General features: G+C 52.2%; 1 protein-coding gene across 1 annotated transcript; it reads right to left on the bottom strand.

Moving 5' to 3' along the window:
- Positions 1-1,252: 1,252 nt before the first annotated feature.
- On the bottom strand, positions 1,253-10,270 carry MORN3 (MORN repeat containing 3). The gene is made up of 6 exons (XM_001510329.4): positions 10,191-10,270; positions 7,069-7,238; positions 5,318-5,475; positions 2,974-3,133; positions 2,076-2,260; positions 1,253-1,445 (listed from the first exon to the last, which is right to left on the bottom strand). The coding sequence occupies exons 2-6, from the start codon at positions 7,211-7,213 to the stop codon at positions 1,380-1,382; spliced, it is 714 nt and encodes a 237-aa protein (XP_001510379.2). The 5' UTR covers positions 7,214-7,238; positions 10,191-10,270; the 3' UTR covers positions 1,253-1,379.
- Positions 10,271-10,892: the final 622 nt, after the last annotated feature.

Here is a 10,892-nt window from a genome sequence, read left to right as displayed (position 1 = left end):
AGTTCCTTGGAGGAAGCCCCCGACCCCTGGGAAAGAGGAAGGCTGAGCTGGGCCGGGATTTACATTTTATAACCATGAAGGAGATGGCCAGGGAAAGCCAGGAATTGTCATCCTGAGGGTGAACACCCATAGAGGTTTGAAAGTGGTGGGTTCAGAATGAATGGATTTTCATCTTTTACTCAGTGGGAAGAAAGGATATGGAATATGCCATCACAGGATGTTGTGTGGGCAGAAAATGGGATCAGGGTGGGTTTGGGCTAATTCATGGGCAAGAGGCCAATGGTGGGTCATTGGAGTTGGACTTCAAGATTTTCTCATCCCAAATCTCTGACACCAGACCTGAGGGTTTCCGGTCAGGGCAGAAAAGACCCCAGATGGTAGCTTTCTGGCTCATTAGCTCTTTTAGAATTGTCCCCAACCAATTCTGATCACCTTCCCTATAACAAATCGCTGACTCCCATTCATTCCTGACCTCAAAATGAAAAGGTGACACCAATGACTGGAGACAAACTCTTGGGATTGACGGATAATCCTGCGTGACACTTCTTATGGTGTCTGAAGCCATTTAGAGCAGAAGAACCAGCGGGATTTCGCCCATACTTGGCAAACAGGTAACAGGGAAGCAGCTGGCTGTTTTCGACTCTTATCTTGGGAAGGGCGGCAGCAGGAGCGGCACGGGTGGCATCGGAGGACAGGGCGGATTGGGTGGCGGATGGCTTACATAATGGGGTAAACAGCACAGGTTGGGCCAGTTCTCCGCTCTCCCATTGGGCCTGGGCTTTGGGCAGAGGAAATCCACTTTCGGTGGTAGGCGGCGGTTGTGGCCCAGAGAGGGAGAGAGTGCAAGGGTGGTTTCTGCTGAGGAGAGGAAGACAATGGTAAAGCAGGCAGTGCAAGCTGGGAGGAGTGGGTGGGTGGCCCTTTCCTCTCTGATTCAGGGTAGGGAGGGGCAGCAAGGTGGAGAGACAGCTATGGTGGCCCCAGAAATATGTTCAAAGAAGTCTCTGGCTGCTGGCCTGAGGCCTGGATTGATTGACTGACAGATCAATTGGAAAGGGAAATAACTATTTTGCTCGGGGCCCCAAAGATGGGCCAGGCTTCTTAATCGGAATAGGTTAGGAGCTAAAGGGGACTTCATGTGTACATGCTTGGTATCTCTAGGGCAACCTTTCCCGACACCCCCAAACCCAACAGAGTTCAGAGTGAGGCTTCACACCGTGTGTCTCCATGGAAAGGAGCACATCACAGCAGACTGAGCTGGAGTGGATGTATTTTACAGAAGTCTCCTGGTGGCCTATACAGAGGAGCTGCTCCCATGCCTGGTGGGCTTCTGTCCTCCCTCCCGTAGCTGCCTGGGCACAGCGTCCATGCTGTGCTCTTCAGTCCTCTTCCTCAAATCTGGCCATGGCCTCTTCCAGCACCTTGTCTGGATCCAGCAGCTCAATCTAAAGGGAAGAAACCCCAGAGTCAGTGCGGGCCTCTGGGCTGCTCCCTGCCGCCAGGGCTCAACTGTGGCCCCACAACTCAGACTGAGTGAGAAAGCAGAGCTGTTCCCTTGTCCTGCTGGAGGCTCAGCCCTGTGGCCTGGAGCTTGGAGAGGCTCTTAGGGTTTCTCTCAATCTGCACATAGTAAGCGCTCAATAAATACGATTGAATGAATGGTGGAACAAAAGCCACCTGGCCCAACCCCAGCTGCCTGGCCTGGTTTTGGGGGTAATGTGCCTCCGGCTGGTGAGAGGCAGGAGGGGCTACTGGTTTCAGTCCAGGAAGGTGGCTGTGGTGGCTCTTACAGCATGACCGCTGCAGCCAAAGCCTCTCTCCTGGACCATTCATTCATCCGATCGTATTTTTTGAGCGCTTACTATGTGCAAAACACCTGGGAGATAACAGTACAACAAAAAACAGACGTATCCCCTGCCCACAACGAAACCAGCTCACCTCGTCTCCCCTCAATCCCACTCCTCCCTCTGCCCCTCTCCAAGTTGGCCCATTAAAGGAGGGTGGCCAACGGGTGTCCTGCCTGTCTTGCTAAAGAGGCAGGAAACAGACCAGCTTGGGGGACCCTCACGGCCCACCTTAGGGATGGGGTACTGGGTGGGCTTGGGTGCCTCCTCCCGACCGAAGTCTATCATGGTCCCGAACTTGGCCACGTCGTCCACCCAGAATCCCTTGAAGAGCTGCCCCTTGTCCAGGTGGAAGAAGCAACCGGGCCCGTTCTTCTTGCCGCCCCGCCAGGAGCCCTCGTAGCGGTTCTCGTTGGCTGGAAGGGAAGAGGACACAGGAGCTGGTCAAGGAGATCAGCTAATGGCCTGCCCCTGCCCTTCCAGGTGCTTTCCCAGGGATACTCTCCCCGCCTTCAAAGAGTTATTGAAGGCACATTTTCTCCAAGAGGCTTTCCCAGACTAAACCCCACTTTTCCTATCACTCCCTTCTATGTCACCCTGACTTGCTCCCTTTGTTCTCTCCCCCCATCCCAGCCCCACAGCACTGATGTACATATCTGTAACTTTATTTGTATTGATGTCTCCTTCCCCTGCTCTAGATCGTAAGCTTGTTGTGAGCAGGGAATTCGTCTGTTTATTGTTTAGTGTAATAATAATAATGGTATTTGTTTAGCGCTTACTATGTGCCAGGCACTGTTCTAAGCCCTGGGGTAGATACAAGGTCATCAGGTTATCCCATGTGGGGCTCTCAGTCTTAATCTCCATTTTCTAGATGAGGGAACTGAGGCCCAGAGAAGTGAAGTGACTTGCCCAAAGTCACACAGCTGACAACTGGCAGAGCAGGGATTAGAACCCACCACCTCAGACTCCCAAGCCCAGGCTCTTTCCACTAACCCACGCTCCTTCCCTAGTGTACTTTCCCTAGTGTTTAATACAGTGCTGTGCACACAGTAAGCGCTCAATAAATATGAATGAATGATCTGGGGGAGGGGGTGGGAGAGGCCCCTTGCGTCCAGCATAGCAGACTCACCCAGACGCAGCATGCCCTGCCCATCCTGCCGGTCCAGCAGCCACTCGCCCTCATAAATGTTCCCGTTGCCGTAGTACATCCGGCCCCAGCCGCTGCGTTGCCCTGCTTCCCACTCCCCTTCGTAATACTCCTGGCCGTGGCAGAATTGGATCCCATAGCCCTGCAAGGAGGGTCACCAGCTTCAGTGGGGGGTGGGGGAGGGGGGAGCCCTGATGCCCTATGGGGGTGACCAATCTCCTGTGTCCCATTCTCCCTCTGGGCCCGAGTCTGGTAGCTGCCACCTGGGAAGGGACTCAGAAAGCCCCAGGTCCTAGTCTGGTCCCCTGGCCCCTCAGTAGGTCTGAAAGGCCCCCTCCCCCACTTGGAGTCCTGGAATGCCAGCTTGCCTGGAGTCACCGAACACCTGCACCTTTGGGGCAGGGAACAGGTGGGTCAAGGAAACGGTGGCTACAGGTAACTGCCCTCTCGATGCCCTTAGAGAAACAGTATGGCCTAGTGGAAAGAGCACAAGCCTGGGAGTCAGAGAACTTAGGGTCTACTCCCAATCTACCACTTACCGGCTGTGTGAACTAGGGCAAGTCACTTAACTTCTCTGTACCTCAGTTTCCTCATCTGTAAAATAGGGATTCAGTACCCAATCTTCCTCCCTCTTAGACTGAGTCCTATGTTTCTGCTCTGTTCATTTTGTATCTACCCCAGCTTTTAGTACAGTGCTTGGCTCATAGTAAACACTTAAGTACCACAGGGATTATTATTACTGCCTGAAAATGACTCTGCAGCCAAGGCCCCTCGGGAAGTGGGTGGGTGTTCAAGTGTTTTGGGGGGGAGGGAAGGGAGCAAGGAAAAAGGGGTGAACTCGGGAAGGAGAAGAGGGACACAGGCTTCTACTGCCTCAGCCCCCACTTCTGCCTGGCTGCCCCAGCAATGGCCTCAGGGAACTGGCCCATCCCAGGCCACGTCTCCACTGTGCTGACTCCAGCAATCCTGGGGTCCATAACCCCCACTTATGTACATATCTGTAATTTATTTGAATTGATGTCTGTCTTCCCCAGTCTAGAATTTAAGCTCACTGTGGGCAGGGAATATGTCTGTTTACTCTTGCATTGTATTCTCCCAAGTGCTTAGTACGGTGCTCTGCACACAGTAAGCACTACATAAATGCGATTGAATGAGTGAATAACCCTGTGCACTGTGGGCATAAGGCTGGTAGGCAGCTGCAGCTGCTCTTCTTTGTCTTCCCCACTCCCACTCACCCCCACAGGCCCTCACTTCCTATCCTATGTGTGACCTAGCCCAGTAGATGTGATGCACACTTACCATTTCATTTCTTTTTCCTTAGGTTTCTCTGGCCAAAAAATATGTCCGGGACTATCCCAGCTTCATCAGGATGTCAGATCACTTTCTACAGTCTGTCCCTATCTCCACTCCCATCTTTCCCCCTTTCCACAATGGTCAGAGACCCTGTTTGTTCATTCGGAAGGCCCAGCCCCCTTTTGGACTAGCCATGGTCTGAGGCCTCAGCAGCGGTTCCAGCCTTCAATTGGGCCAGGGCCCCACCCCTCCATTCTTTCTGTCCCCCGCCTTTCCCTTTTCCTCAGTCGCCTGTTCCACTTCAGGATAAGGAGTTTCAAAGAGGAACCCAAAGCCTAGCAGGTTCCCTGCCAAAAAGGGCCCTTGGGCCCTAACAAATAAAACCAGGAAGAGGGGAGGGGAAAGCTATGTGGAGGGCCAGCAGCCTGGGCCTGGAGGAGTGCCAGGCTAATTCACCAAATACCTGGCACCCTAAGCATTTTCTGCATGTTTGCCCTCCTTCCTGTCCCCAGGACAAAACTCTAGGTCACTGGCGAAGCTTGGTCCAGCTTTTGGGCCTCCAGCTAACCTCCCCACAGCCCCAGCTCCACCATGAAACAAGGGCCCTGCCCCTCCTCCTTGCATTTCCTGTTTCCTGAGTTTTTATTTCCTGGCTGCCAGGAAAGGGGCCTGTGTTCTAGCTGTGCTCGGGCCTTCTTGGGAAGAGAAAAAGGGGAGGAAAAGGCAGGCAGGCAGCTAGAAGCAATCCCAAAAGCCTTACTCCTACTTCCTCAGATTGTGACCAGAGAATCCCAGAGTGCTAGGAGGACCTCCAGTCTGGGCAAGCGTGGAGGTTTAATGGGCCACTTGAGTGAGCCCACACTGGCTGCCCCATCGGGCAACCTGTTCTCAAATTCTGGACTTCCCAAAGGGGAGGTGGCAGCCATCCCACCTCTAGTCCCCCCTCCTATTTCTTCCTTCACCCTCCCTGCTCACAGGCAGCCCCTCTGGCCCCCGCTTCCCTGCTGTGGCTAATCTGCTCAAATGCACTTACACATTTTTGGTCATTCTTCCACCAGCCCGAGTACATCCTCTTGTATTTTCCAGTCACGGGGTCCAGAAGGCTGTAGACCCCATAGCCATCACGCTTGCCATCTTTCCAGTCGCCCTGGTAGATGGCTCCGGTCTTTTTCCAGGTTTGGATGCCTTTCCCTGCATCAGCAAAGACGGCGGATCCCATTCAGCCCCGGGCCCCCACAGAATATGCTCCGGATGGCTCATCACTCAGCTGAGCCTGGAAGCCAGGTCCCAGAGCTATGACCCCCATGGGGGTTTCCTTCCAGATCCCTTCATTCCTGAGCAAGTGCCCTGTGGCTTTCTGGAATAATGAATTCTCCAACCTTTCTTCGAAACCCAATTTAGACAACTAATCCAGCTTACAACTCTTCCTCCATCTCCAGCAATTAACATCTTTGTAGCCTCCAGATGCTGTGTCCTGGTTGTGGAGTGAATCAGCACTGGGCCTGCCCCTTGGGGGCATCGAGCTTCAAACTCTCCCTTGCCAATCCAACGGTTACCAAGGGAGAGTGCCCTGGTGTGGAAGACACCTGCCTTGGTTTCTATGTGGCTGTGTGATCTTGGATAAATTGCTTAACTTCTCTGTCCGGTTGGAAGAGTAATTTCTGTCCTGCCTCCCTCCTGATGGGATGGGAATGGCAGCATGGCTGGTTAAAAACCAATAGTTGGTGGGATGTCCAACTGTCCATTCTGGATAAGCAACAATCCCAGCAGTGCAGCCCTTCTGAAGGGTAGGTGGGGTGGGAAGGAGCTGGGAATGACCACAAAAAAGGTTTCTGTGATAAAAGCCTAATTCCTTCCTGTGTACTCTTTACTAGCACTTAGTACAGTGCTCTACACACAGTAAGTGCTTAATAAGTTCTATTAATATTTCTACTACTACTAGCCAAGCTCAGAACATGTAGCATTCTTCTTCCTGGACTTGGGTCCTGGAGACCTGTGGAACCTGCAAGTCAAGAGCCAAACCTCTCCCCCAACCCACTGTATGTCTGTCCTCTGCCCAATAAGCCAGGAAGAAGCTTTCACTGCTAAGTGACCAAGTGGAGCATCTGTGGGAAAGCGTGGCGCAGTGGAAAGAGCCCGGGCTTGGGAGTCAGAGGTCAAGGGTTCGAATCCTGGCTCTGCCACTTGTCAGCTGTGTGACTGTGGGCAAGTCACAACTTCTCTGTGCCTCAGTTACCTCATCTGTAAAATGGGGATTAACTGTGAGTCTCACCTGGGACAACCTGATTACCTTGTATCTACCCCAGCGCTTAGAACAGTGCTCTGCACGTAGTAAGCGCTTAACAAATACCAATATTATTAAGGCTGACCATGTCAGGGGTGAGGTTCCCAGGGGTGGTCTCCCACATCCAGTTCATACATGGACTGACTTGTCCCAAACCACATAGAAAAGCTCACTGTGGGCAAGGAACATGTCTACCCACTCTGTTATATTGTACTCTCCCAAATGGTCAGTACAGTGCTTTACACCCTGGAAGCGCTCAATAAACACCACTGATTGATTGAATCATGTGGTAGTTAGGCATGGTGCTTAGGGCTGGGGGTGGGGAGGAGGAAGAAAGAGGAGATGGGAAACTAGTCACCACTGCTTCTCTCCATCTTCCCTTCCTCTCTCCCTCTCCTCCCATGTCCCCCAAAGTGAAAACTGACCTCATCCCCTGATTTCTCTCAGAACAGTCCCCCCTACCTCCGGGGGCCCAGACCCAACACAGCTCACCCACTCACCATGTTTCAGGTTGTCCAGCCATTCTCCCATGTAGCAGTCACCGTTGACAGCATAGACCTGGTGTCTCAGTCCACACTTCTGCGCCTTCCGGTCCCATTCAAACCACAGAGGATCGACGGCCCGCGGGTGTTTGGCAATGGGCATGCTGCTTTCTACTGGATGGGGAGCCCTAAAGAAGAGACAGAGACAGGCAAGGGCACCAGGTTGGATCTGTGTTGAGCCTCTGGGCCCAATGCAGCAAGCTCTGGGGGTGTTGAGTCACACAAGGTGAGGGTTCCGTCCAGGGCCTCAATGTAGAAAATGCTTGCATGCTTCAAGATCCAGAAGGCACGTAGTCATGTTGGTGCCAATTTGTCTCTCAATGCCTGCTGGGCTCAACCCTGCCTCAGGAGCCCTGATCACACAATGACAGAGCCAAACAGGGGCTTTGTGATGACAACAGAGTCCTGAGACCTGCACCCATCTGCCTCCCTCCCTTCCTCATCCTCTCACTCTCTACCTGCCCTGAAGTCTACCTCCTTCCAAGGTTTGATCTGGTTACATTTTGGTGTTCCAGGTCCTGCCTCTGGCCTGGAACACCCTCTCTCCTCATATCTGACAATTACTTTCGCCTCCTTCAAAGCCTTATTGAAGGTACATCTCCTCAAAGAGATCTTTCCTGATTAAGCCCTCTTTTCCTTTTCTTCCAGTCCTTTCTGTTTTGTCCTGACTTCCTCCCTTTATTCATCCCTGCCTCCCAGCCCCACAGCACTTATGTACATATCTGTAATTTATTTATTTATATTAATGTCTGTCTCCCCCTCTAGATTACAAGCTCTGTGGAGAGAGAATGCATTCATTATATTCTTACATCATATCTCCGAAGTGCTTTAGTAGGGTGCTCTATACAAAGTAAGCGCTCAATAAATATGATTGATTGATGAGGGAGGACAGGGAATTTCAATTTGGAGCCTACTAGAATCTAACTCCTGTTGGCCACAAACAGCCTTGGGTCTTGATAGGAGGGGCACCCAACAAATCAAAACAGACTCTGAAGGAGCAAAAGAGGGTGGGAAGCCCACAGATGGAATCCCTCCTTAGGATCACTGAGGCAAGTGCTGCCACAAGGAGAGACCCCAGGGGCAAGGAGAAAATGGGCAACTTCTTAGGGATATGGGGAGGAATTCAATTAAGGAGCTTAGTAACATCAGATAAACAGGACAGGCATAGCTGCAGCATCACCACCAAAACTACAAGCTGGAAAGGAGGAGGAGGGAGAGAGAGTGTGGGGGTGGGAGGGAGGAGGAGGCGGCAGTGGCTGGAGAAGCTCCTAAATTTTTCCATTTCAAGAGGTTCTGGGGCTTGGCTTTATGGGTCCCAAGGTCAGGATGTGTCTTTCTGGTCCAAGACCTTGTTTACATGGAAGCTAAACTGGGAAATGCCACCTAGGTGGACAGAACCTGGGTGGTCACCCCATCCCAGGGATGAGTTCCTGGCCCTTTCCCAGAGAACAGGGGGCTGGGCTTCAGACCTGTCCTGGATCTATAATGTGCTCCCTGTTGGGAGTGCAAACTGGAGCGATGGAGGGGAATCAATCAACTGATGGGATTGATTGAGCACTTCCTGTGTACAGAGCACACTAGGCTCTTGGTTGAGTTCAACGAAGTTAGTAGACCTGATCCCTGCCCTCAAGGGGCTTACAATCTGGTGGGAGACAAAGACATTAAAATAGATTACAGGTATGGAAAGACAATGTAAGGATACGTTTGGGGAAGAGCATGGCGTAGTGGATAGAGCCTGGGCCTGGGAGTCAGAAGGTTATGGGTTCTAATCCCAGCTCCGGCATTTGCTGTGTGGCCTTGGGCAAGTCACTTCACTTCTCTGTGCCTCAGTTACCCCATTTGTAAAATGGGGATTAAAACTGTGAGCCCTATGAGGATCAGGGACTATGTCCAACCCACTTGTTTGTATCCACCCCAGCAGTTAGTACAGTGCCTGGCACATAGTATGTGTTTACAAATTATTATACATATGCAGGTGCTGGGGGAGGTGGGGAGAGTACATAAGTGCTTAGGGGATGGGGTTTCAAGGTGGCCCCTCTGCTTCCTCTCCTTTCCACCCCACCAGTGGGCTGGGGTGGAGGCAAGGGGGGGGGGGAATCTGGGGGTAATAATAATAATGTTAGTATTTGTTAAGCACTTACTATGTGCAGAGCACTGTTCTAAGCGCTGGAGTAGACACAGGGGAATCAGGTTGTCCCACGTGGGGCTCACAGTCTTAATCCCCATTTTACAGATGAGGTAACTGAGACACAGAGAAGTTAAGTGACTTGCCCACAGTCACACAGCTGAGAAGTGGCAGAGCCGGTATTCGAACCCATGACCTCTAACTCCAAAGCCCGGGCCTCTTTCCACTGAGCCATGCTGCTTCTCCGTGTTACTAGGCACGGGGTGGGCAGAGACCCCTTCTGGGACGCTCCGACCCCAGGCGTTCATGCCACCCAGCTCCCGACACTATGCTAAGCGCTTGCAAATTCGGCAACATGTAGAGACAATCCCTAACCAACAATGGGCTCGCAGTCTAGAAGGGGGAGACAGAAAATAAAATAGAGCAAAACAAGTAGACAGGCATCGATAGCATCAATAGAGACGCAGCGTGGCTTAGTGGAAGGAGCATGGGCTTGGGAGTCAGAGGTCTTGGGTTCTAATCCCAACTCCACCACTTGTCAGCTGTATGACCTTGGGCAAGTCACTTAACTTCTCTGTGCCTCAGTTACCTTATCTGTAAAAATGGGGATTAAAAAATGTGAGCCCCACGTGGGACAATCTGACTACCTTTTATCTACCCCAGCGCTTAGAACAGTGCTCTGCACATAGCAAACGCTTAACAAATACCATAATTATTATTAATAGAAATAAATAGAATTATAGATATATACACATCATTAATAAAAGAAATAGAATAATAAATATGTACATATATACATAAATGCTGTGGGGCGGGGAGGGAGCAGGGGTGATGGGGAGGGGAGGAGCAGAGGCAAAGGGGGCTCAGTCTGGAAAGGCCTCCTGGAGGAGGTGAGCCTTCAGTAGGGGTTTGAAGGGTGCATCCTTCACCTACATTGCCCCCAGAACCCACTCACCGGCGGGCTGCGCCGAAATCAGAGCAGATGCAGCAGCTGCAGGAGCTGGAGCCTGGCTCGTGCAGCCCGGCCCCGGCGGGGGTCGCCTTGGCAACGCGGGACAAACCAGGAGAGCCTCGTCATGTGCCCGGAGACTTGGCTGGGCCCCTCCCTGGTCCCTTTTCCCTCCCCCCCATCCCGGGCCCCTAGGTTTCCCCCACACCCCAGCCAAGCCGGACACACTTCTACCCCGGAAGATCCTCCAGCACCGTGGCTTAATAATGTTGGGATTTGTTAAGCGCTTACTATGTGCCGAGCACTGTTCTAAGCACTGGGGTAGACATAGGGGAATCAGGTTGTCCCACGTGGGGCTCACAATCTTAATCCCCATTTTACAGATGAGGGAACTGAGGCACAGAGAAGTTAAGTGACTTGCCCACAGTCACACAGCCGACAAGTGGCAGAGCTGGGATTCGAACTCATGAGCCCTGACTCCAAAGCCCGTGCTCTTTCCACTGAGCCATGCTGCTTAGGGGGAAGAGCCCGGGCTTGGGGGTCAGAAGTCATGGGTTCTAATCCCTGCTCCACCACTTGCCAGCTGTGTAACTTTGGGCAAGTAGATTCAGTTCTCTGGGCCTCAGTGACCTCATCTGTTAAATGGGGATTGAGACTGTGAGCCCAGGTGGGATAGCCTTATGACCTTGTATCTACCCCAGCACTTAG

The sequence above is a fragment of the Ornithorhynchus anatinus genome, chromosome 2 (assembly GCF_004115215.2).
Source record: "Ornithorhynchus anatinus isolate Pmale09 chromosome 2, mOrnAna1.pri.v4, whole genome shotgun sequence".
Taxonomy (NCBI): domain Eukaryota; kingdom Metazoa; phylum Chordata; class Mammalia; order Monotremata; family Ornithorhynchidae; genus Ornithorhynchus; species Ornithorhynchus anatinus.
Note: the sequence above shows the minus strand (reverse complement) of the source record. Positions and strands in the feature narration are given on the sequence as shown.